This window comes from Peromyscus maniculatus, chromosome 23, assembly GCF_049852395.1.
Source record: "Peromyscus maniculatus bairdii isolate BWxNUB_F1_BW_parent chromosome 23, HU_Pman_BW_mat_3.1, whole genome shotgun sequence".
NCBI lineage: Eukaryota > Metazoa > Chordata > Mammalia > Rodentia > Cricetidae > Peromyscus > Peromyscus maniculatus.
In genome coordinates this window covers 8,915,799-8,943,042 of record NC_134874.1, presented here as the reverse complement: position 1 = coordinate 8,943,042, position 27,244 = coordinate 8,915,799, and the positions used below count along the sequence as shown (strand labels likewise).

Sequence of the window (27,244 nt, the reverse complement as noted above, 5' to 3'; positions counted from 1 at the left end):
TCAGAGAAAGAAAGTTTGTGTGTGCGTTGGTAAAATCATCCCAGCTGGGATAGTATTTACTGCACCCAATACAGAGTTTCTTGTAGTACCACAAAGACCATGTGAAAGTGAAGGTGTGTATGGACATGCATGTGCGTGCATGTGTGTGCGCACACCCAGGGGTGTGTGTGTGTGTATAGTGAGTGTGTGTATGTTTGTGTATGTGTGCATGTTTGGTTTATTGGGGAACTGGACTTAGATTTTTCACACATGCCAGACAAGGAGTCTACCGTTGCACTGAATCCTCAGCCAAAGTGACTTGTTACCCCCGCCTGCAGACCCGGATGCTCAGGCCCAGATAAGTTTAAACCCTTCGCCCAAGTCACACAGCAAGTGAGTGGAGAAGCAGCATTCGAACCCAGGGCACATCTCACAGCGGGCTCCATAGATCCCTTTCCGGCGTGAGAGCAGCCCCTGGTGGACAAGCGTGTGAACTGCAGGCAGGGAGCCTTCTCCACTCCCTGGCTGGGGGACTAAGAGCCCCAAAAAGGAGTGAACTGGGGGGACCTCAGGGCCCGAAGGTTCCTGACGACTGTGGTTCATCACGTCGGAAAAGGATTCCCTTCAGTATAACCAGTACTTGTGGCTTTGAAACCAGAGGTCTCCAGACTTTAGAAAACAAGTTTTTAAGTTGTTGGGTCAAAATAAAATAAGACCAGATCTGATCATTCAAACAAAAACCGTCTGCCCATCAGGCACAGTCTGAAGACCACCACCTTCCAACCCTTCTCTAGGAGACTTACTTCTGCTTTACCTGGCCCACGAGGAGCCCTGGGTACATAAACATTTATAGAATCCCAAAGCCTTTAAGAAGTACCCTGAGCTGTGCAATCAAACTGCACCTTTTGTACCATGGTGCTTAGTTTAACTGTCAACTGGACACAATCTAGAGTCACCTAGGAAGAGAGTCTCACGGAGGGATTCTCTAGAGCAAGTTGGCACATACATGGCGGATTGTCCTGGCTACAATAATTTAGTGTGGGAAGGTCCGTCCACTATGGGCAGCGTCACTCCCTAGGCTTCAGGTTCCAGATGATAAAAAAGGAGAAAGCGAGCCGAGCATGTGTGCATGCATTCTCTCTCTGCTCTTGACAGTGGCTGTGACTGACTGTATCATTCCCTGACTCCCTGCAGTGATGGGCTGTGACCTGGAATGGTGAGCCAATCAACCCCCACTTCCTCCCCAAAAAAGTTGCTTTCATCACAATAATCGAAAAGAAAACTAAAATGTGGCCTTTCATTCATCCTAAAAATATTGTAAGAAACATGCCACCCCCAGGCATTCTGGCCATCCTGGACGTGAAACTAGTGGTGTAGAAATTCATGCAATGCCGGTGTCGTGTGTGTGTGTGTGTGTGTGTGTGTGTGTGTGTGTGTGTGTGTGTGTAACTGTGTGGATGGTAGATGGAAGAATACAGGAGCAGGGTACAGCTCAAGGTTGAGAGCTGGCAGGGCTGAGGGACATCTCACCCCTTAACGACAAGCCCTGAGTAAATGACGGCTTTGTGGTATGTGAAGTAAGGGACCCTGTGCTCCCACAGGCAGGGGCACCCCATGGTCTGCCCAACCCCAAGAAAACAAACAGACTTCAGAGACTCCCACAGGATGCCCTGGAGTCCACCCAGCCTGGTGCGCTAGCCCTACCCACTCGCCACCGGCAAGTGACTGCTCCTCTGAGCCTCAGTTTCTCTCCCTGTACCATAGAGCTCATAGTGAGACCCCAAATGTCCCTAAAAGGAGCCCCGGATGCCCAGACATCGCGACCATTCCTGCAAAGCCCTGAGCTGTTCACTGGGTGCTGTTGAGAGCCTCGCTCTGAACCAGGCATTTGATGTGGGTCACCTCCTCCTTTCATGCACCAGCTACTTCAGAAAAGAGAGGTTGGGGCTCACACCTGTGGTACCAGCACTTGGGGGGGGGCAGAAGGGGGAGGGACACAAGTTCAAGGCCACCTGTAGCTAGAGAGTGAGTTTAATGCTAGCCTGGGTTACAGGAGACTAGAAGAGGAAAGAGGAGGAGTGGGGAGGAGGGGGAGGAGGGGGAGGAGGAAGGAGCAAGGGAAGGAAGGAGTATACAAAGTTATGCACGTGTGTGTGTGTGCACATGTATGTATGTGTGTGTGTATGCACATGTGTGTATGTGTGTGTATGCACGTGTGTGTATGTGTGTATGCACGTGTGTGTGTGTGTGTGCACATGTGTGTGTATGTGTGTGTATATGTGTGCGCGCGCGCACATGTGTGTGCATGCACGCCCCCCGGACCCACCTGTTTCTGCCTCCCCAGCCCTGGCATTACCAGGGCATGCCTTCACACCCAGCTTTTGCACATGGGTTCTGAGGATTGCACTCCAGCCCCGTGTTTGCACGGCAAACACTTCACCCTCCGGCCTCCATGACCCACGTGGAAAAGACTGGTGTCCTGAGTCTCTCTGTGATCCAAGATGGCGGCCCTGGCCACAGTCGTTTACATGAAATACAATTCAGAAGCCAAGTCCTTGGTCCCACATCCTAATCACCATCCTAGTGCTCCAGAAGCCCATGTGTGCCCATGGCCGCTCTATCAGACGGCACAAACACGAAACATCCCTCACCACGGCAAAGTCGATCAGCAGCGCTGGTCCACACGGTGCCTTAGCGTGCCTCCATTGAGAGGCAGATCTAAACGAAGTCCTGACTCTAGACCACCCCCACACCCCCAACTACAAATGCTGACTCTGGAGCCTTACCCTTAACCCCCACTCAGATAACATCTGGGGTCTAACATCTGGGGTCCTGCAAGCCTTCATCTAGCACCTATTGAAGGCTGACTATGTGCCAGGGTCCGTGCTGGGCATAGCCCAAGCTCCGCCCTCTAGGAAGCAGCCAATGGCGGTCTCTGGCCAGTGAGGGCCAAGGGGTTGGGGAACTGCCTGTGGTCACCTCCAGGACTTCCTTGCGCACGTCCACGATCCGGAACCAGTGGCGGAGCTGGGGGAAGCCATCCAGTTCGGCATTGCGCTCCTGCAGGGCCACCTTCTTCTTGCAGGACAACTGCCGGCTGAAGTACTTCACCAGCTTGCTCTGCGGGGACAGAGAGCACAGAGACACGCCTCAGAGAGAGAGACTCCGCCACGGGGAGCAGGGGCGAGGAGCCCTGACAGTGCCCACTAACCCGAGCCAATTCCGTGCCAGGGAGCAGGGGCGAGGAGCCCTGACAGCCCCCACTAACCCGAGCCAATCCCGTGCCGCCAAGACTGTTGCCACCACCACGGGGACCCAGCCTGCCTTTCTGACACGGTTGGTGTCAAGCTTGCTCTGCGGTGGAACAAGACCTGAGAGATGGGAGGTGCCACGCGGAGGGAGGTGAGTCAGACATGGAGGCACCACCCTTAGGGGGGGATCACTGTAGCTCTCTTGGAAGCGGTTGGTTAAGGGGCTAGACCCCTGGTGCCTGGTCCCCTTCTGCAAGCAGCCAGTTCCTCCCCCTCCCCCTCCCCCACCACGTTACAGAGCAACAGGCTGTCTGGACCTTCCAGCTGCCAGAATCATAAGCCAAACACACACTTCCTTCCTTTATAAAGTACCTGGCCTCTGGTATCTTGTTAGAGCCGGCCTCGAACTCACAGAGATCCGCCTGGCTCTGCCTCCCGAGTGCTGGGATTAAAGGCATATGCCACCGCCACCTGGCTTGGTTTTTATTTTTAAAAATGATGAAAAAAATTCTCTTAGGACTAGGACTGAATTTCCAACAATTTCTGAGATGGTGATCGACATGTTTATACCATCTTGTACTCTGTTCTTAGGCAAAGCACTGTCCTCAGCACTGGCGATGAAAAAATCAAAATACCAATGGGCTTTAAGAAATGGTCACCACTCTGTGGTGTCAAATATCAAATGTCCGGTCAAGTTTTAGTTATTTACATAAAAACAAATAAGCATACCCATCTCATTAGTACGCATGCGTGCTTTCATATTTAATAAATGGTGACATCATGTGTATATGTAATCGCTATGAAATAAGCTCCATTATGGTTTATCATCAGTAATATTAGAATAGTTACACCTGCATAACCCCAGCTGCATAAACATTTCTCTGGTGATAAGGGGCTGTAAGTGGGGAAGGTCCCAGAAGCCCTGTTGACACCACCCTCAAATAAAATGATGAAGTGTGCTATGTGGAGGCAGACAGCAATTTCAAAGACGTCTTGACAGACAGAATCCCCTCCCACTCCCCGGCAAAATGTGCCCATGAATTTCTTTGCAAACGCGGAGCCTTTTTCTGGAAGGATCCTTAACCCTCTGGGATGAGGAGAACGGAGGTAGGAAACAGAGTGGGGAGAAAGGACATTTACACATTGCTCAGTGGTTGGATTTACAAGTCATACACAAGTGTCCGCGAGCTATCCAGTGCTTTTCCAAAGAGGCCTGGCCCATGTTTCTGGACAGACGCCAGAACACACAAAAGGAACAGTGCTTTGTTTTGTCCATGGCTAGTTCTGTACAAGTGAACAACACTAACCAAAGAAAGGCAATCCAGGGGGCTGGAACAATGGCTAAGCATTTAAGAGGGGGGACTGCTCTTTCAGAGGACCTGGGTTTGGTATCCAGAGCCCACACGGCAGCTCACCACCATCTGTAACTCCAGTTCCAGGGGATCCGACGCGCTCTTATGGTGCATGGACATACATGCAGACAAACACTTATAAACAAAAAGAAATAAATAAAAATAAACCAATCTAGAAGGAAAGAGAGAGAAGGAAGGAGGGAAGAAGGGAGGGAGAGAGAAGGGGGGCAATCTCAGTATGCCAAGCAGAGGAAGCAATGTGGAAGGGTTAAGACTCAGTTTCTCAGGATGGGGGACCCAACGGTACCAAGCAACAAGATGTAGCTCTGTTTCCTTATACGCAAGCGATGTTGCATCTTTTCAATAATTAAGCAAAGCTCTATAAGAGGCATTTAAAGAAATGAGGGCCAGCAAGATGGCCCAGCAATTCAAGGTGCTTGCCACCAAGCCTGATGACCTGAGCTCAATTTCCAGGACCCACACAGTGGAAAGAGAGAACTGACTCCCTTGGGGTGCCCTCTGACCTCCACATGCTCCATGGCATGTATGCACACACATACACACAAAATACATAAAATGAATAGGGCTTCCAACTTCCACACATGACCTGGAGGGAAGTCACATTTCAAACCCTGTCTTAGGTAGGGTTTCTATTGCTGTGAAGAGACACCATGACCACAGCAACTCTTATAAAGAAAAACATTTAATTGGGGCGGCTCACAGTTTCAGAGGTTCAGTCCATTATCATCATGGTGGGACATGGCGGCGTGCAGGCAGACATGGTGCTGGAGAGGGAGCTGAGAGTCCTACATCTTGCACAGGCAACAGGAAGTGAACTGAGACACTGGGCGTGGCTTAAGCACATAAGAAACCTCAAAGCCCACCTCCACAGAGACACACTTCCTCCAACAAGGCCATACCTACTCCAACAAAGCCACACCTCCAAATGGTGTCAGTCCCTATGAGCTTATGGGGACCAATTACATTCAAACTACCACAAACCCCAACAGTGACGGCTGAAGACACCAAGCCAAACTGACTGAGCAACCACCATCAGGTGTCCTGATCTTGCAAAGCCATCCAGGAGTAACGCAGGGCCAGGGCTGGTGGAGAGCCAAGCGGTTTCAAGAGAAACCACCATGTGGGCAAAAATTCTTACCAAGCTTTATTACATGGCTATGAATGTTTGAGCAAGCGCTCACCAGCTGGACTGTGTGTCCAGCCAACTGCCTTAAACGCACCTTAAAGGCAGGAGTCTGAGCAGGGGCAGGGGTGGGGCGGGGCGGGGCGGGGCAGGGGTATGGCTCTGAGCAACAGGCACTCACTTTTGCCTGACTCCCAGAGTTCGAGTCCCTCAAGCACCAGTCGCCTTTCATCTCGGATTTGTGGGTGTGCTCTCAAAGTCTACTTTGATTCCAGACCTTCGGAAACAGAGACATCCGTGCAGCCTCTGGGCCAAATGTCCAGAGGGAGGGAAGCCTCCAGCCAGAGACGACCAAGTGGACAGTGGTGCGGGTCCCTCAACTCAGGGACAGATTTGTGTTTCCTTTTGTTTCGTTTCATGTCAATGAATTTGGCGTGAAATTTAAAAACCAAAACAATATTAAAAAAATTGCTGCAGGCCGCAGGAATATATCATAAGAACTCAACTGGTTATGGCAAAGTCACTACCTGGAAGAATTAGGGAATTCCTCCAGAGGAAGCCAAATCCCAAGGAGTTTTTGGTGTTACTTGGCTTGTTATATATCAGCTATATTCTGTTATGAAAATCATGTGTGCCTTCATAGTTTTTCCAATTGACTTTCCCCTAAGAAGGACTAACAGTGTAGACTGATCACTCTCTGGACATACACATTCCAGGTATTTGGAGAACAGCCTCAGGAAAGGCTTTCTCTAGAATCAGATTATCTCCCTTGGCCACTTTCAAGGACTACAGGAAACACCATCCAGGTGGGCGCCCATTGTTAGTCCCACGTGCAAGTCTCCTGACTTATGGTAAATTCCACAAGGAGACACCGCCTAGGAGAGGTGGATGTTAATAGCTTTACACAATTTAGCTCAGACCTTCCCTTTTATATACTGGGACTTCCAGGGCACAAGAGAGAGAAGAGAAAAGAGAATGGAAGAACCAGATGGGTAAGAACTTGAGAGGAACAAACTGAGATGGAGAAGAACTAGATTGAAGGGCTAAAAGAGAGGACTAGAGGAATGAGATGGAAGATGAGGAAGAGCCAGATGGGGAAGAACAAGATGAGGAAGAGCCAGATGAGAGAGAAGGAGACGAGAGAGGAGCTGATAGGGGAAAGAACTAGATGGATGAGAACCTAGAAGGGACAGAACTAGATGAAGGAATTAAGATAGATCCTAGAGGGGACAGTAGATAAATATAGAGAGAAATCAGGCAAGAAAGGAGCTAGACATGAGAACAGAACTGAAGCTGTATATAAAGGATGTTATGCCAGAGGAATTAAAGCAATTGGACGATAGAGCTCTGTGTGCTGAGATTCTATTTCCTGAAAATAGTCCTCGCCGTTAGTAGTTCTCTCTCCTGAGCCCCTGGGATGTATAATATTAAGGCTGGTCCCTCTAATATTATACAAGAAAAAAATGTTTTCTGGGAAGCACAGTTGCATTGTTTGAGGAGAAAGCCACCAAACTGAGCCCAGCGGTGGTGGTGGGCGCCTCTCATTCCACCCACTCGGGAGGCTGAGGCAGGAGGATTGTTAGAGCAGGTATTTGAGACCAGCCTGGGATACATAATGAGACGCCCTATTTCAAAGAAACAAAAGCACACACAGGTCTGAGGGCGCTGGCTACCCTGCCTGGCACGTGAACAAAGGCCTTAGCTGACCGCTGGCACCATAAAAATCAAACCATCACTCCGTCCGCCAATTAAACCAGGAAAAGCTGGACTGCGGCCGTTCTGTGAGCTTAGGGCATAGCCAATACTTGAGCGGGGGACATGAAGAAAGTTGCTAATATATTAGACTGAGCACGTGGAGGAGAGGTGTGGGGTTTGGGGGAGGTGGGTATTGAGACAGGGTCTCTCTACGTAACCCTAGCCCTACCTGTCCTGGATCTCGCTCTGTAGCCCAGGCTGGCCTCGAACTCACAGAGATCCACCTGCCTCTGCCTCCCGAGTGCTGGGATTAAAGGTGTGCACCACCACCATCCAGCAAGGTGTGTTTGAGATATTGTGCATTTAACATAAAATTCACATCAATTCTGTGGTTGCTTTTTTTTTAGCATAATAACTAGAACATACATACATGCAGACACACATCTACACATAATTAATACTAATAAAAGTGTGTCTTTTTGTGTTTGGTTTTGTTTTTTGTTTTGTTGTTGTTGTTTTTGTTTTTTGAGGCAGGGTTTCTCTGTGTAGCTTTGCGCCTTTTCTGGATCTCACTCTGTAGGCCAGGCTGGCCTCGAACTCACAGAGATCCGCCTGCCTCTGCCTCCCGAGTGCTGGGATTAAAGGCGTGCGCCACCACTGCCCAGCTGTATGTCTTTTTTGTTTTTTTTTAAGTGAGTTCAAGGCCAGTTTGGGCAACTTAATGAGACCCTGACTCAAACAATTTTTTAAAAGAGTGAAAGATGGAGACTGGAGAGACGGCTCAGCAGTTGAGAACACTGCTCTTGCAGAGGACCTGAGTTCAATTCCCAGCACCCATATGATGGCTCACAATTGTCGGTAACTCCAGTTCTGGGAAATCTGATGCCCCCTACTGGTCCCTCCAGGCACTGCACACACATGATGTACAGACATACAGGCAAAACACCCATACACATTAAAAAATAAAATAAGCTTTTGTAATTTAAAAAAGTTAAAGGAAGGCTAGAAGTGTAGGTCAGTAGAGGAGCACTTTCCTGGCCTGGGTTCCATCCACACACACACACACCATGAAAACCTGTGTGATGTACAACCATGGCTGCAGAAGTGTGTGAAATATGAGCGGTTCTCTCTGGTGGAGCGCTGGCGGGTTTTCCTTGTTGATTCTTGTTGTTAGTTGGTTGTTCTCAGTTGTCCTCAGGGAATGATAGACATCCCCTGCTGTTGATGGGGCAGGGGGACATACAAGATTCTAAAGTTTGGCTTGGGAACATAACGTGCTGGAACGCCGGTGCCGTGTGGTGTGAACGGGAATAGAGAGAGAGAGCGGGACAGAACTTGGAGGGCATTGCCCCTCAGCAAGCCCGTCGTGAGTGTGTTCATACCCACACACATGATCCCAGCAGCCAGGTTCCCTGAGCGCCCCCTGCTGAAACACCACATACAGGGTCCTCACACAGGGCATGACCATTTTCGTTTTGTTGTATTACGTCACACTCGTTGTGCAAGGATAAGGACTAGAGTTTGGATCCCCAGGACTCACACAAAAGCTGAGTGGATAGGGTGCCTGCCTACCATCCCAGCGTTCGGGAGCTGAAGACAGAGGACTCCCCGGGCAAGCAGGCCGGCTGAATGGGTGAGCGCTGAGTTTGGGAGACTCTGCCTCAGTCAAGTGGAGAGAGGTGGAGGAAGTCACTGGATGGCATCCTCTGGCTGCCATATGCATGTGTGTATCCAAGCATGTGCAACCCCCATCCACATGTGCCCGCAAACATGTGAGACATACACACATACCATGAACACCACACACACATACAGATGTAATAAAAAGAAACTTAGATGCACTGGCTATCATTCCACGTTTGTTCTCATTGATCTTAGAATAAAGAAGATCTCAAATCTATGATTTTCCTAATCATGTGGGGAAAAAACTAGACAGCAAACAGTACAAAGGTGCTCCCAGACCCTGAGATTGTGCATGCGTGTGTGTGTGTGTGTGTGTGTGTGTGTGTGTGTGTGTGTGTGTGTGTTTAGACAAGGTCTTACTGCTAAGTCTAAGCTGGATTTAAAATCTTGATCCTCCTCCCTCAGCCTCCTGAATGCAGGCATTACAGATGTGTGTTGTGATGCCTGACTTGATAGTGCCATGGTCTCTTAATTTATTACTTTATTTTCTTTATATGTGTGTGTTTGCCTGCATGGATGTATGTGTACCATGTACCTATAGGACCCTGAAATGGCCAGAAGAGGGCATAAGATATCCTGGAGCTGGAGTTCCAAACCATTGTGAGCTGCCGTGTGGAAGCTGGGAACTGAACCCGGGTCCTCTGCAGGAGCAGTGTGCGCCCTTAACGGCAGAACCATCTCTCTAGCCCCAGGAAAGCCCTTTTAATGGCAGTCAGTTTACCTAGAAATCTTGCTTCCCCAAGACTAAGGTCACAGCACAATCATAGCTATCAGTGACAGTCCTAAGACAGACACCTTTCATCAATCATTTAATCCTAGTGACCGTTTTGAGTTCTGATCACCTTCCACATTTGACAAAGGAAAATATTGAAGCCAAGAGGAGTGGAGTCATTGGCCCAAGGTCATCACTGACTCAGGGCCATCAGATTTCACCCTGGTCTTGAACCCAAGTCCGATGAATGGAACAGGTGATCTTCAATCCCAATAGTCAAACTGGCAGGCTTTCGAATCACCATGGTTTCTAGATTAGGTTAATTGAGGCGGAAAGACCCACCCCCCATGTGGTAGCACCATTTTGTGGGCTGGGTCCTGGACTGAATCAAAAGGGGAAAACTCAGCCACGTCCATCTCTGGGAAGACAACTTGACAAAAAGAAACCGCAAGGCCCCATGGTCAGAGCCAAGAGAGAAGGACAGCCAAGGGTCAGCCCGGGCATCCGAGATGCAGAAGTGATGGGCCAGCCTCTTACCCGGCAAGGATCCATTCACAGGACGGCAATGGCGGGAGCGCTGGGCTTGCTAAGGAAAGCAATCGCTCTCCTTCCTTCTCTTATAGTTTTGGGAGGTGGTTCTAAGCACAAAGCTCATTACACCACGCCCCTCCATGGGGGGGGCGGTGCTCTTCCTGATTGATGGGTTCTGAAGACAGGAGCCACGCCCCTTCAGGTAAGCCTAGAGAGCCAGAGCATTTAGCGCGGCGCAGGGCTACTTTGGCAAGAGTCACTCAGGATCTGCTGAGTCTGTTTTCCGGGCCAGCCTCACATTCTTTGTCCGTTTCATTTTCTAGTGAGTCCTTTTTTATTGTATTTTTGCAAAAGTTCTGCCCACAGAATCTCTGGAACTGAAAAAGCTGGCCCGTCACCAGAGAAGGTGTGCCAAGCAGGAACGTACCCTTGGGGTGAATTTTGGCTCCTAATTTCACATTAGAAGTGTAGCTCAGTGGCAGAGTACATGGCCAGCGTGTATAAGGTCCTAGGTTCATGCCCCAGAACCAACCCAAAATCACTGTGATAATAACTAAATCTTTCGACATCACTAAATTAGTTTTTTTTTTTTTTTAAATGGTTCCTGATATGTTCCTTCTTTTGAATGTGTCGGCATGCTTGACACGGGGGTCACATTATTGGAACTGTATTACAGATGAGGAAATGAAGCCCGGGGTGCTGGACACGCCCCACCCCCACCCCAAAGTCACACAGACAAAGACGTGGCAGGGCCAGGATGAGAATTCAGGACATCCAATGCCCACTTTCAGGGTCTCTCTTTGCTTCTCCACCAAAACAGACACAGGGTAAGAGCCTTTGGTGGCTCCATCCCTGTCCAGTGGCCTCGTCCCGCCTGGTGGTCTAATTGACCTCTAGGTCATGCTCAACTCAAATCTGAGCAGAGCTAAAGTGCAAAAAAGCAGTTCCGAGTATCCACCTTCAAGGACCGGGCAGTGGTGGCACAGACCTTTATTCCCAGCTCTCGGGAGGCAGCCTGGTCTACAGAGCGAGTTCCAGGACAGCCAAAGCGGTAGAGCAACCCTGACACACACACACCCCAAAAAAAATTACGGCAAGATTGGTCCAAGTGCACCCACCCTCTGAAGTGCTACCAGGGTCACAGGTGCCATTCCAAGCCCGGCTAAGAAGTGCGGGGATCCTGGAGTGCAATTCTCCATCTGTACACCAGAGGGCAGCCCGGCCCCTCGCACAGCAAATGGAAATTGTCTGCAGGCCCAGACTCCATCCAAGCATCCCCGCGCCTTATTACTGTATTCCATATTAGCATGATGGTAAATTTAGCAGCATAAACAACAAAAAAAAAAAAAATTAAAAGTCAAGACATGCGACAGCTCTAAAAATAATCGTGTCTCAAATCCCTAATGGGAAACAGGAAACTTTTTCACTCCAAATCAAACTGCAGAAACCTGCTGGGAACACACAGGAGTTTGGTTTGCTACCTCCTAAAAGCCATCACCCCTTGGTTACTTCTGTCTGATCGATGGGTCAGGAAAACTGCGAGGAAGGCAGGGTACGCTGAAGAGGGGTGTGCACCCAGTCTTCCAGGCCTGTGTGAACCTACCAGCCGGCTGGGGCTGGGGATCATACCACACCCATGATACAGGTGGGACACCTGGGGCCCAGGAATGACACAGCCAGCCTTCGGGCGGGCAACACAGAACCACCATGCCCTCAGGACCGCCCTGAGAACCCCATTCCCACAGCCTCCTTACTAACCGTCCTGAACCCACAGGGTCTGACCTTGTACCTGTCCCTCCTGCCGTGGGGTAGGTCTCCCAGCAGCAATGATGTCTCCCTCCCACCCTGCAGAGTTCTCACTTCCAAACCAGGCACACCCAGTGCCACACACACCCCACACCCTGGGTAGCGCTCTTTATCGCAAATGATGCTGTTTACCGGTTTCCATGGCTACACCTTCCCACCGCCACACACCCATCATCCTGTCAGCTCTAAGCAGGGGCTCTCTCTGCCTGTGTTCATTCCTCCATCATTTTGGATCCTGCCCAGCAGACAGTCAGTGGTCTGTCCACTTTTTTTTAATTTTTTTTATTTTTTTGGTCTTTTGATAAACGCGCATCACTGGAAATGGCCACCAGACCTCCCGACATGAAGCCCCGAGCCCCTTCCCAAGGTACAGCCCGGGCAGGACCGGCTCCCTGGCTAAGCCGCCTAAGCTCTGGGCTGTCAAACCCGGCCAGGGTAATGAAATCGCTGGAGCTGCAACCAGAGGCCTAAGGCCGTCCCGCGGTTGCCAGGGCGACCATTGTCATAACACCCCTGCAGGAGGGGCCGGCTGACGGGAGAAAACTGTCTGACTGGAAAGGTTTCAAACAACTGACCCTATCGCATCTAGAGGCAAGTCCCCTACTGGGGAGGGGTCTGTGTCTTCTGCCCTGGCTGGACCCCAGAGCAGAGAGGACCACGGGGGTCCCGGGCAATCAAGGGATGTGGATCCCACTGCCCACTGCTTTCAGTTCAGGATAGCTGATGGCTTTTCTATTTCTTTTTTAATATTATTTGCGTGTGTGTGTGTGTGTGTGTGTGTGTGTGTGTGTGTGTGTGTGTACAAACATGTGAATGCAGATGCTCATGGAGTCCTGAGAGGAGGCTGGATCCCCCGGAGCTGGAGTTAGAGGCAATAGTTGAGTACGGATGATGTTGGGAATTGAACACAGTGTACCGTCTTAACCACAGAGCCATATCTCCGGCCTCACCTTTGTCTCTTTCTTTACTCTTTCTAGTAAGGAATATTACAAAGAGCCAAAGGTCCTAGAAAGCAACAGAATGAAGGCACTCATTATTGGAATCCTTATAGTTTCTGAGACGGGCCTCATGTAGCCCAGGCTGGCCACAAACCCACTACGTAGCCAAGGATGAGGTTGAACTTTGGACCCTCCTGCCTCCACTTCGTGAATGCTTCAGCATAAAGATGTGCACTACCCCCACACCCTGTCCATGCTGTGTTGGGGGTGGAAACCCCAGGGCTTCATACAGGCTTGGCAAAGGCTCTACCCATTAAGCTACATCCTCAGCCTCAACACTGTTATAATATTAACACTTACATTATGATAATATGCTGCCATAATATAGTTACACTATTTCTATAATGTAATACAGAGTAATGCACACATGAACATTCATATATAATTTGAAATAGAGCCATATCCATATTGTATTTGTAGTTAAATTGACACTTGTTGATTTTTTTTTTTTTCGAGACAGGGTTTCTCTGCGTAGCTTTGTGCCTTTTCCTGGAGCTCACTTGGTAGCCCAGGCTGGCCTCGAACTCACAGAGATCCACCTGCCTCTGCCTCCCGAGTGCTAGGATTAAAGGTGTGCATCACCACCGCCCGGCTTGTTGATTTTTATATACTAGCTGTATCTACTGGTCTGTTGATAATAACGCTATTAATTCACCATTATTCAAGAATCTAGTCACAGTTGAATTCATGGCTATAGTGCTTGCCCTGTGCCAGGTTCTGGGATAAGACCTTTACTAATATAAATGTGATTGTCATCCTATGTTCCTTAAAGGCCTCTTAGAGGGAAGAGAGCCGAGGCACAGTATGACCATTAGCCTGGCTAAGGCCATGAGCATAACTAACAGGGACGGAGAGGCCCCCAAGACTGGCCCGACCCTGAGTTCAATGTTGTTAGAGTCTGCTCACTATAGGATTGCCTGGGGATCTTGTTAATAATACACAAGCTAAGCCCCTGCTGGGCTCCACCCCAACCCCCCAGAACTCCTGGGACCAGGGGCTTCTCTTTCCATTAAACAAGGTCCCCAGATAGTTCGGAAAGGCAAGAAGCTCAACCATGCTGAGTTGGACTTCACTGTCCTGGGAGAGTCTGGCTGTCCTTGACTCATCAAGGCTGCTGCAGTGAGGGGCTGTAGCACCACACGTATGGCTGGGCTGAGGTTCAGGGGAGGTGGGGATGCGGCACCGGAGTCAGTGGTCCCAGAAGGCACAGGTACAGGGCTGAGGAGAATAAAAATACAAATGTAGGCCAAGTGGTGATAGCGCACACCTTTTATCCCAGCACTTGGGAGGCAGAGCCAGGTGGATCTCTGTGAGTTTGAAGCCAGCCTGGTCTATAGAGTGAGTTCCAGGACAGGCTCCAAAACTACACAGAGAAAAATTTGTCTCGAAAAATCAAAAAAAAGAAAAAGAAAAAGAAAAAACACAAATGTAATCTGTGTCTTCCTTGCAATCATTTCCAACTTTTCTGGAAACAGGGAGGCACCCAAAATATGCACCAGCTCCCCATCTTACCCAGCACTGGCTTCAGGGAAGCTGATTAACTAATACATTCAACTTTTTTTTTTGTTTGTTTTGTTTTTTTGTTTTTTCGAGACAGGGTTTCTCTGTGTAGCTTTGCGCCTTTCCTGGAACTCACTTGGTAGCCCAGGCTGGCCTCGAACTCACAGAGATCCGCCTGGCTCTGCCTCCCGAGTGCTGGGATTAAAGGCGTGCGCCACCACCGCCCGGCAACATTCAACTTTTAAAAAACATCCCAGCCTAAATCATACCTAAGCTGAATGCAATTTCCAATTTGGTCAGACTAAATGACCTCCCCCCCCCCAACTCCATCCACCAGGCACACACTGTAGCTCCCTTCCTCTTAACCATTCTCCAGGGGATACGCTGTATGGGAAATACATGCTGGTAGGGTGGGGGGGGGCCCACCCTTTGTGCCTCCATTCTGAACCATGTAAGTGAGAAAGGTCAATGGCGGTAGGAAATGAAAAGAGCCAGTGGACGGGTACTATACTGAAGGACGGGAGGTGAGGGCTGGGGCAGAAGGTCTGATCCCCACACCTGTGACCCCAGCAAATTGCAAGTCCGGGAGCCAGAGCCAAGCAACAGTTACAAACATCTGGGGAAGGTGTGCCCTGAGCAATCTGCAGCCTTACCACCCATTGCCCGAACCATGGGGAGGGAGACAGCCGGATGTGGGGGGCACATAGTTGTAACTAACATCCACGAGGCTGAGGCAGGAAGATCAAGAGTTTAAATTCATGGGGCTGGAGAGATGGCTCAGAGGTTAAGAGTACCAACTGCTCTTCCAGAGGTCCTGAGTTCAATTCCCAGCACCCACATGGTGGCTCACAACCACCTGTAATGAGATCTGGTGCCCTCTTCTGTATACATAATAAATAAATAAATCTTTAAAAAAAAAAAAAAAAGAGTTTAAGTTCAGCTTAGGTTACACAGTGGGATCCTGTCTCAAACAATACCTGAGAAAGACCAGCATGATCTAGAATAAACTATGTACCGAAAGCCAGCCACATCAAGGTAGTAGCTAAGCAGCTTCACAGCCGAACCAAGATCCATGTTCCATTTAGTACCACACTGCCTAAGACAGTCGCGGTATTCATGACTATGGAGGTGAAATTAAAATTGATTAAGTCACATTAGTAATCAACATAGTGAATAAACCTATATCTTAGCACCCTTGACAAAAAGAAATTCCAGGGATGGAGAGAAGGCTCAGCAGTTAACAGCACTGGCTGCTCTTGCAGAGGACCTGGGTTCAATTCCCAACATCCACACTGAGTAGTTCACTACTGCCTGAACTCCAGTTTCAGGGGTATCTGTTGCCCTCTTCCGGCCTCTATGGGCACCTGCAGGCATGTGGTGCACATAAACTCACACAGGCATACACACATACATATAAATTTTAAAAAATAAATAAGCACAATTTTAAAAAAATTCCAGCCAGGGGATGGTAACACATGTCTTTAATCCCAGCACTTGAGAGGCAGAGGCAGACGGTTCTCTGTGAGTCTGAGGCCAACCTGGCCTACAAAGTGAGTTCCAGGAGGATAGCCAGGGCTATACAGAGAAACCTGTCTCAGAAAGAAGAAGAAGAAGAAGAAGAAGAAGAAGAAGAAGAAGAAGAAGAGGAGGAGGAGGAGGAGGAGGAGGAGGAGGAGGAGGAGGAGGAGGAGGAGGAGGAGGAGGAAGAAGAAGAAGAAGAAGAAGAAGAAGAAGAAGAAGAAGAAGAAGAAGAAGAAGAAGAAGAAGAAGAAGAAGAAGAAGAAGAAAATTCCAGATGGCATCCTTACTGAAATCTCTGATCACTGATCTGCCAAGACTGAGGGCTCAACACCCTCAAATAACTTCAAAACTTCATCAAGGTTTAACTTTAATTGGGTGAGATGAACCAAGATCCTCATTAAAACGATATCTTTAGACTCAGCCAAGACCTGGGACACATTATACACATTAAGGATCATTAAACCCATCAAGAGTCATGTCTGCATTAAACAGTTTGTATATTTGAGGTAATTATTTCATATTCTTCCAGTCTGACAGAATGTAGAAAGGTTAACACCATCTCTCCAACTCTGGTCTGAAACGTGTAATTGAACAGCTGGTTCAGACATACAATTTGAGTTGAAACTGAATTCAATTTAGGTACAACCTCACCAAAAAGCTTAGCATATTTATGAAGTTTTTAAATATATTTCTTTTAATTTTCCTAGTGTTTGGGAATGAACCCAGGTCTTGTGAATGTCAGGATAGCGCCGTGCCACTGAGTCACGTGAGCAGCTTGTGACTGTTATTGTTTTTTGTTTTTTTTGTTTGTTTGTTTTTTAGTGCATGTGTGTGGGTGCACATGCTCACACATGCCTCAGCACTCAGATGGGAGACAGAGGGTCCCAGGAATCAAACTCAGATCAGCAAGTTTGGCAGCAATCGCCTTTACGTGCTGAGCCATCTCACAGGCCCCCCCCATCAAGTCATTTCCTGAAGCTGCTGTGGGTTATGGACATAGTTGAGAAGGTTTGGTTACCAGCCATTGGGGTGCTTAAAATTTCCATATATCGAATGTATAAACACCGTTTCAACCGCTTGAAGGTGTTTAATTCGTTAAGATCCAGATTGGTACCCCCAACTTCCACTTAGTAAATTTCACACACAAGCTAAATAGTTCAGATCCAAAAACCCAGTTGGGAGTGTTTTCACTAAACAGACAATGGTCCAACCAAGGAACGTTGACATGCCTTTCTCATTTTTATTATTTGATATTATTTATTGTTGGGGGGAGGTGTATGCAGCAGAGCCATGTGGAGGTCAGTAGACAACCCATGGGGGTCAGTCTGTCCTTCCACTCTGTGGGATCCGGGATCCAATTCAGCTCATTGGGATCTGCAGCGCACACACACACACACACACACACACACACACACACACACACACACACACACTGTGCCTTCTTACCTGCAACAACTGCCCCCCTTAAATTCCCAGGTGAGGAAAGACTAAAGTTGGAAAAACTTAAAGTCCTGCACTCAGTTCTAGGATCCAGGGTGAGGAGCTGTGGGGTTCAAATGATCCACACAGCCTCTCAAAGATGTGTTTTCCCCTGTTAATTGGAAGGTTAAAAAAAGAAAAGAAAAGAAAGAAATCTACACTCAAGAGTGATATCAAGTTCCAAACTTTCACCGTTATCTAGTATGACTGGAGAAGGCAGGAACATCCACAGCTTTCTATCTGGGTCTTGGCATTGCTGGCCAAGAAACCCATTCTGGGCTCTGTACTTGGAATTTTAACCACAGGGACAAGGCCAGGAGCAAATACAGGGGTGAAGGCCTAGGCTGCAGTATAAGCCTCCCCGATGTCACCACAGGCCATGTGAGGCCCTACAACAAGAAGAGTCACATCTGTGAGGTGTCCAGGATCCCAGGATCCTATCTGGCTCAGCCTCAAGTCAGCTAATGGGACCTAGCTGAGCCAATCACCTAAGCCAGCATGGTCTACTGGGACTTTCTAGAATGATGGCTATGTTCTGTTATCTGTGATGTCCAACAGAGTAGCCCCAGGTGGCTGTGGAGTACTTGAAATAGGGATAGGGTGTATGGCCAAGAAGCTGCGTGTAAGGTCGTGTTTGATATGAATTAACGTAGTTTTAGTGAACTGCATGCAGCAATGGCTGCCATATTGGATAGTATGGACACAACTGTTTCTCTCCATGGTGGTCATCCCCATCATCTAAACCATACCTGCTTCTCCCAACCTTCTGAGAACTGAGGTTTGGATGAGAATGGCCCCCATAAACTCGGTTGTTGGAATACTTGGTCCCCAGTTGGTAGAAGCGTTTGGGAAAGATTAGAATGTGTGACCTTGTTGGAGAAGGTGTGTCGCTAGGGGCCAGTTTTGAGGTTTCAAAAGCCCAAACCATTCCTGGTCTCTCTGCCTCCTGATTGTGGATCAAGATGTGAGCTCTCAGCTGCTGCTCCAGGGCCAAGCCTGCCAGCCTGCTGCCAGGCCGCCCACCATGATGGTTACGGATTCTAGCCCTCTGGAACGCTGAAGCTCAAATTAAATGCTCTTTTATAAGTTGCCTCAGTCACAGTATCTTGTCCCAGCAATTGAAAAGTGAAGGGTATAGAGATAAGTATAGAAGGTTGAAGATTTGCTAAGAGAAGGTAGTTTTAGAGACGTGAGGTGGCGCTATCTAACCGCCTAGACAGTGTCCCTCACTTAGACCTTGATCTGATCCTGGACAGAGGCCCAGGATCACCCAAGACCGTCTTTCCCTATAACCTCTGACTCCACTCTCCAGACATTCATCTGTAGGATGCATACCGGGCAGCCTGAAGATGCCACCCCATCCCACCTCCCAGCCTGGGGTGCTCTGCCCTCAGCTCCCAGCACAAACCACACAAGCCCTTTATTCTAACTCCATACGAAGCCCTCCCATCCCTCCCGTGAGCCAAGCTCATCATACACCAGGGCCTTTGCATATGCCAGCCCCTTCACCTGGAACTCCCCTTCCCACACATCAGAGTGGAACCTTCGCACCCTTGCAAGCTCCATCTAAACCATGTCCATTCTAGCCAAGACAAAGCAGTTCACTGTCCGGGCAATGCCCCTATCACCATATTGCTTCTTCATAGACCTGATCACAGCTTCTAATCACGTGCCAGGGACACCGGCCATCAGCATGTCCCTGTTGGAATCTCTTCTGTCTCTCTGGCCCCTAGCACAGGCCCTGACACATAGTAGGGATGAAGGAAACCAACACCTCTCTTAAACTCTCTCCTGCCATCCTTGGCTTACACTGGGGCTTCTCAAAGTGGTGCCCCCAGATCAGGGGTACGGCCGTCTGTTACACTGGGGACCTGTTAGACTCACTGAGTGAGACCCTGGGAGTAACTGAGGTCACCACCTTTGACCTCCTGCTCAACCCTCAAGTTGTAGGTCAAATCCTCTCTGTTCTTCCTCACTCTGGAGTGTGAGCCACCACATCCACCTCCACAAACACACACCGGGCTCCTTGGTTTGTCTTCATTTTGAGAAAGAGTCTCACGTAGGTCAGGCTGGCCCGGAACTTTGGATGCTGTAGTGAGGGTGGCCACGATCTCCGATTCCGGATCCTCTCCCCAAGTGAGCAGCACCACACCCCACTTAAGTGCCATTATGAGGGCAGGAACTTCCTGCCTTCTTCGCCTTCTCCCAGAGAACTTAAGAAGCATGTTTGTGATTGAATGAGGTACAAAAAGGAACAAAGGAAGGTTCTCTCCATGGGCAAACCCATAGCTGCCTGACTGGTCCTGGGTTCTAATGTCTGACCCAAATGCTGCATAACATGGCGCGCTGTTCTGTTTGTTTGGGTTACTACAGAGCGTGGAGGGGGTTGGTACCTGGAGATGTGAACCGCAACTCCGGGCAGCTGGTGCTAACCTGGGATGGGGAGGGAGGGGGCACATTGGCAGCAGAGATCAGAGCAAAGCATTCCTTCCTTCCTTTCTTCCTTCCTTCCTCCCTTCCTTCCTTCCTTCCTTCCTTCCAGAGAAGAGAGAGAGAGAGAATGCATGCCTGTGTGTGTGCATGTGTGTGCACATGCATGTGTACATACATGCAGATGCAGGTGCCCCTGTGTACGGGTGTAGAAGCCACGAGCTGATTCTTGGTGTCTTCCTCAATCATGCTCCAGCTTATTTCACAGACAGGGTCTCTCACTGGACCTGGAGCTCACCAATCAGGCTAGGCCAGCCTGCCAGTGAACCCCTCGGATCTGCCGTCTCCACCTCCCCAGAACTGGGTTACACGGGCGTGTGCTGCCACACCCGGCTTTTACTGGGGTCCTCACGCTTGTGCAGCCAACACGCCACCCACTGAGCCATCCCCCCAGCCTTCTTTCTGGTGTGTGTGTGTGTGTGTGTGTGTGTGTGTGTGTCAGTCACACAGCCCAAGCTGGCCTCAAGCTCGCTGCGTAATAAAGGGTGACCTCGAACTCCCGATTCACCTTCCTCCACTTCTCAAGTCCTAGGACTATAGGCAAGCACCGCCATGCCCAGTTCATGCCCTTCAGGAGAAGGAACCCGGGGCCTTGTGCACAGTCAACAAGCACTCTACCCACTGAGCTACACAGCCCAGCCAGGTGAGGTTTCTCCAGGCACATCACACACATCGAGATGCTTCCCGTCCTACAACCTCTGCCTTCGGACAGTGAGAATCTCCATCCTTCTGGCTCTTCGTGCACATCATCTCTGGTTCTCACTAGCGATCTGTTGAAGTGACCACATCAAGCCGTTTTTACAGCGAGGAAATGGAGTCCGTTGCCTTGTCCCACACAACCCCAGCTTGCTGACCCCTTGCCACCTCCCACCATACAATGGCATCCAGAGGTAGGACACACTTGCCCTTTAGGGGAAAGCTGGGTTTGGATGACATCCTGAGCTGGGGCCCCTTTGATAGTACTAATGTCCCTAGAGAAAAAGAGGCCACCCCCATTCACACACTCTGGCAAGGAGGTGGTCATTCGAAACCCAGGCAGAACCCACTGGTGCTGGCAGGCTCATCTCAGGCACCAGCTGCAGAACGTCAAGGAAGACGTCTCCATTGTTCATGCCACCCGATCTGTGGAACTGCATGTGGCATTCCCTGATGACCAAGTCGGGGAGCTCTAGATAAGTGTTGGATTGGTGGGATGAAGAGCCTAGCGATGGATGGTGGTGACAGCCACACACCAACAGGAATGCATTTAAAGCAACTTAGAAATGGATCAAATGAGGCTAGCGAGATAGCTCAATGTGCAAAGGCGCCTGCCGCTAAACATGACGACCTGAGTTCAATCCCCAAGTCCCACATGGTGGAAGGAGAGAACCGACTCCCAAAAGTTGTCCTCTGACCTCCACTCCTGGGTACACGAACCCCCACCCCCAGAGAGAGAGAGAGAGAGAGAGAGAGAGAGAGAGAGAGAGAATTTAATGGATAAAATGGTAGATGTTATATATACTTTAGAATAATGCAGGAAATGCTGGGTTGGAGAGATACTCAGTTAAAGTGTTTGCCATATAAATAAACATGAGGACCAGAGTCAGAGCCCCAAGACTCACAGAGAGCAAGCTGGACACAATCGTACACACTTGTATCTTGAACTGGGGGAGGCAGAGACAGAAAGAATCCTTGGGGCTCACACTAGCCAGGCCAACCAGTCTACCCGGCAAGTTCCAGACCATTGAGAGACCTTATCTCAAAAAACTGGGGGACAGGCCTGAGAAATGACACCTAAAGTTGATCTCTGGCCTTCACACACACACACACATATATACATGCACGAGAACACACACACACATATATACATGCACGAGAACACACACACACACACACACACACACACACACACACACACACACACACACACATTGCTGTCTGGTGAGTACCTGGGAGGTAGAATTCTTTCCTAGAATGCATGAAGCCCTGGGTTCAACTCTCAACACTGCAATCAAATTAAGCAAATGTATCACAGTGCTTGGGTTTTGGGGTATGTTTTGTATTTAGTTTGGTTTGGTTTTGCAGTACTAGAGACAGGCCTCAGACCCTATGCGTGCTAGGCAAACACTCTACCACTGAGCTACATCCCGGTCCTCTGGTACCTGTTTCACATGTCCAGAAACTGAAGCATGGCCAGGCGCCTAGATGACTTTCTCGGTAGCTCCCATCCACGTTAGTGATGGAGGCAGAATAGGAACCAGGGCCATCTAAACCATGACACGATGTCCCTATTCCCAGACCCACATGTCTCCTCACACTCAGGTCACCTGGAAAAGTAAATCACTGGGCTAAGAGCCAGCATGCCAGCAATGGAAAGCAGAGTCTCAAGGTTAATGTCTTCAGGGACAGGCAGCGGGGCCCCAGGGACCTGCCACCCGGCTCCCCAGGGAGAGGAAGCCCAGGTGTGTGCAAGGGACCCAGCAGCAGACTTAGCAGTGATGAAAGCTGAAGATTTCCACCCAGCCCCCACTCGGAGTAAGCAGGCTCATAGGAGAACATTACCCCGGGTCCCTGGGGCTAAGATTTTCCGTGGTTAGCTTCTCCTCACAGGAAAATTTTGTTAGAAAGTTTAAATGGTATGACTATTTTTAAATAATGAGGCCCAGGGCCACGGTGTCAGCTCAGAAGTACAGAAGGCTGGGAGTCCTCCCTCTCTTTAGCTCCGCGTTTGAGTTCAGATGGCTGGACTAATGGGGACAGGAATAATGATCATTCAGTGGGGACCTGCCTCTTCCCACTCAGTGGTTTCCAGCTAGGAGCAAGTGTGTCCTCCAAAGGATATTTGATATCTAGGTTGTCAGGACTTGGAGGCAAGGGTTGCTCCTGGCATCTATAAGTAGAGAGCAGAGATACAGCTAAGTGCCCCCCAGTGTACAGGGGTATCCCCCAATCAACTGGGCCTGGACACCCATGCCTGGTCAGATAACGCTCTTCTAGGCTAACAGTTCTCAAACTGGAACCTGAGCCTGGAACCCCTGCTGCCTGAGAGAACACAGATCATGGATCCCACCCAAGGCTCTGAGGAGGGGCCAGACTTTAAGCCTCTGTCAGGTTCCCAGGTTATACTTTGGTGTGCTGAGGGCTTGGTCTCCGATGCACCATTTGGAGGTGGGGTTTTGGGGAGAGCTAGGAAAAGTGAAGGCTTTTACTTATTCATGGACGAATCCATGGATTGGATTCTTGGTGTGACAGCAGAGAAACCTGCCTCCACTCAGGCCTCCACTCAGGCCTCCACTCAGGCCGCCTCCTAGTCTGTCAGCTCCTAGTTTTGCTGTGACACATGCAGGTGAAACACTATGCACAGAAAACACACACACACACACACACACACACACACACACACACACATACACGTTGGTTTTTTTCAAGACAGGGTTTCTCTGTGTAGTTTTAGTGCCTGTCCTGGATGTCACTCTGTAGACCAGGCTGGCCTTGAACCCACAGAGATCCCCTGGCTCTGCCTCCCGAGTGCTGGGATTAAAGGCTTGTGCCACCAAGGCCTGGCAAAATATATTTTTTTAAGCATTGAAAAAGAAAACCTTCCACCGGGCGATGGTGGCACACGCCTTTAATCCCAGCACTCGGGAGGCAGAAGCAGGCGGATCTCTGTGAGTTCGAGGCCAGCCTGATCTCCAAAGTGAGTTCCAGGAAAGGCACAAAGCTACACAGAGAAACCCTGTCTCAAAAAACAAAAAAAAAAAAAAAAAGAAAAGAAAAAAGAAAAGAAACCCTTCCTTCCCTGGGCCATCCAACAGTCTTGAGTCACAAGTACTGGAAGACCCTGATCCCTGACACCAACCTTCCTAGGTTCCTCCTGAGTAGAGGCATCACTGAGAGGAGCTGCGTCACACAAGACTCCCTGCGTTTCCTGTCCCCCGCGCACACCTGTAGACATTAGCACTGCCTATGCACCCAAGCCGCCCAGGGTCAAACCTTTCATGTCACGTTCCTCCAACAGTGGCTATGGAGTCTAGAGAAAGCAGACACACCCTGAAAACACGACATCTATGTCTCATGATTATTCTTTCTGTGTGGGGTTTGAAGCTGGGGCTTCATGCATGGTGGGCCAGGCTGCACCTGGAAAGGTCCTGTCTGAGAAAGCCTTGGGCAGGGCTCTTCATGGAAGCATTGTATCCAGGCTCCTGTGCCCAATGTCTTGAATGTGGAGAGCCTCCCACATTCAGTCTATTACTCCGATCCGTTCTTTGCCACCTAAAGTTGTTTGTATAATCATACACTCTTCTTTTTTTTTTTTTTCTTCCCACCTAAATCTACCCTGGGACGTCGGCCGGCACACCTTGCGTCACACTTGAGGAGGGTAATGGAAATTACCTTGGGCTCCAGCAAGGGGGAATAGGAACTCCCAGAGTGGAATATTGCAACACACTAGCTTCTACCCCGAAGGGCTGTTGGATTCCCTTGTTGATGGGGAATTGCCTCTGGGTCCTTAAACTGTCACCTCTCACTTCAGAAAAAAAAAATGGAGTTGTTCAGAGGCCGAGTGAAAGGCCAGGGCAGAGCTGAAGCCGGAGGTAAGAGGTACTGACAAGTGGAGTCCCTGAACTCTTCATCCTCCTGTTCCACTCACCTGGGTCCACTTCCCTTCCTAAGAATGAGTGAACACAGCTAAAACAGTGGAGAAAATAGAACTGGAAAATCTTTATCTTCCTCAGCTCCCAAGAGACAGCTCATTCACAACAAGCTTTCCACTTTGTCCATGTCTTCCTTTAGAATTTGTCCCATTTTTCCCCCCTCTCATCTTTCAAATTCTATCCCCATAGACAAATTTCATACTTTTCTAAGCCTTTTTCTCCCATTGGCTTCTGGAACAAAAGTACACTAGGAGTCAGCAAACATATTGGCTAACCTCCAAATCTGGCCCTTGGCTTGTTTTTTATAAATAAAGTTTTATTGGCACACAACCACAGTCCTTCATTTGCATATTGTCTGGGGCTCCTTTTAGGCGGCAACTGTAGAGCTGAGTAGTTGACACAGAAACTGGATGACCTAGAACACTTAAAATAATCACATGGCTCTTGACAAAAATGTTGGCTAACCACTGCTCAATGTAAGAAGGAAAGAATAAATTTCATGGTAAGCTGCTTTCAAAGTGAATTTTTATAAATAGTACTGTATCTAGACTCTAGATTCTGGGATGTGGCTGCCTTATGCCCTGCCTGGCAATCAGCACAACATGGGCCACAGAACTGGACTCTATCAGGATTTGCTGTGCCAAGAAAATGATGTGCTAATAACATTTGAAGATGACATTGGGTACATAAACTATGGAAGCCTTTTTAAAAGAGCAACCAAGTTCCCAAAGGCTTGGTGAAGAAGCCTGGGTCATCTCACCTATAAAAGAAGACCATTATCTCCCTCCCTTCAGACTCCACAGGATTAGTTGAGGCCTTTGAACCTGAAGATGCCACGCATCAAGTGAGTCTGGGGTACCATCAGCAAAGAAGTCATAGGCTGTGTGTCCTGAGACAAGTTACAAGACCTCTCTGAGCAAGGGTTGCTGTGAGACTAGACACAAGAAAACGAGGTGCACAGGGCACCTCTGGGTGCTTGGTCCATGGCAGGGGCTGACTTGTTGGTTTCTGGGGCCAGAAGAAGGATGAAGAGAGGGAGGCCCTTGGGTGTAAAATGAGAAAACAAATTGAATCTGGGTCTCAGGTAGCCCAGGCTAATGTCCAATGTGCTGTGTAGTCAAGGATAACATTGGACTTCCCATCCTCCTGCCTCCACCTCCCAAATGCTGAATTATAGGCATGGGCAACTGCATCTGGTTTATGCTGTGTTGGAGAATTGAGCCCAGGGCTTCCTGCAGGCTGGGCAAGCATTCTACCAATACCCCCAGACCCCAAATAAGCTAGCATACAAAGGAGTGTATGTGTGTGTGTGTGTGTGTGTGTGTGTGTGTGTGTGTGTGTGTGTGTGTGTGTTCTCTGCTCTTATTCGCCCCTCCCCTACCCCTCCCCCATCCCCCCTGCTCCATTCTTCTTGGTCATCTTCCTCTCCCCACACAGTCCCCTCTTCTCCTCTCATAACTCCCACGTCCATTATTCTCTCCCTTGTCATCCTCCCCTCCTCTCAGGTCCTCCCTCCCTCCCCTCTCACCATCCCCTCTTCCCTTTTCTATTCTCAGGACTTACACACACACACACACACACACACACACACACACACACACACGTCGAGTCCAATATGAGAGAAGTATGTTGTATGTGTGTTTCTGACACTTTCCCTGTCTCTCAACATCACAGTCTCCAGTTCCCTCACGCCCCTGCCGACATCCTGCTTTCCTGCTGTTTTCACAGCCGAATAAAATCCCACTGTGAACCCTGACCACATCGCCTTTATCCATCACCTGCAGGTAGGTGTCTCGGTGCCCTTTAGATCCTGGCTATCATGACTACTACAGCCGTAAACCATGGACGTGCACTGATCCCTGAACCGTGCTGAATCTCCTTCAGATAAGTACCCTGGTATGAAATAGCTGGATCCTATGGCCATTCTAGCTTTAGTTTTCTGAGGAGCCTCCATACTGATTTCCATGATGGCCACGCCAGTTCACACCCCACCCATGGCGGCTAAAACTTTTTTCTCCCGGGTGCAAAAGTTAAGGCAGTACCCGAACCTCAGCACCCAGGATAAAAGATACCTTCATGAAGCACTGTTCTTTCTCATTTAATGATGCTGAGGATGGAGCCCAGGGTGTACACACGCTAGACAATTACCTATAGTGAGGCACAACCCCAGGCCATAAGGAATAACCTTTACAAGTTAAAAATCAACACCAAAAACATCCATGAAAAAAAAATGTTCAAAGTGTTAACTATGGACAGGGTCTAATTGTACCGACCTTTGGGTGGGGACGGTGAGGCGAACTCTGCAAGTTTGGGTCACTGCTATCTTTATATAAAACACTCTCTTTACCTTTTGTGAGCATCTGACATTTACCGGGTGTTTAAATATTGCATGAATGTGTTTCCTATTAAAATACTGCATAGTCTAGGTTTGCGGCACACACTTGTGATCTCAGCACCTGGAGAGAGGCAAGA

The 27,244-nt window shown here is 49.1% G+C and overlaps 1 protein-coding gene across 2 annotated transcripts in view; it reads right to left on the bottom strand.

Annotated features, from left to right (window-relative positions):
• Ksr2 (kinase suppressor of ras 2) overlaps positions 1-27,244 on the bottom strand; it is a 382,435-nt gene that overhangs the window by 292,867 nt on the left and 62,324 nt on the right. For both annotated transcript variants that reach the window (XM_015997400.3, XM_076561093.1), the window contains exon 2: positions 2,959-3,099. In XM_015997400.3, coding sequence (XP_015852886.1) covers positions 2,959-3,099 — 141 coding nt within the window. The remainder of the gene's footprint in view (positions 1-2,958; positions 3,100-27,244) is intronic.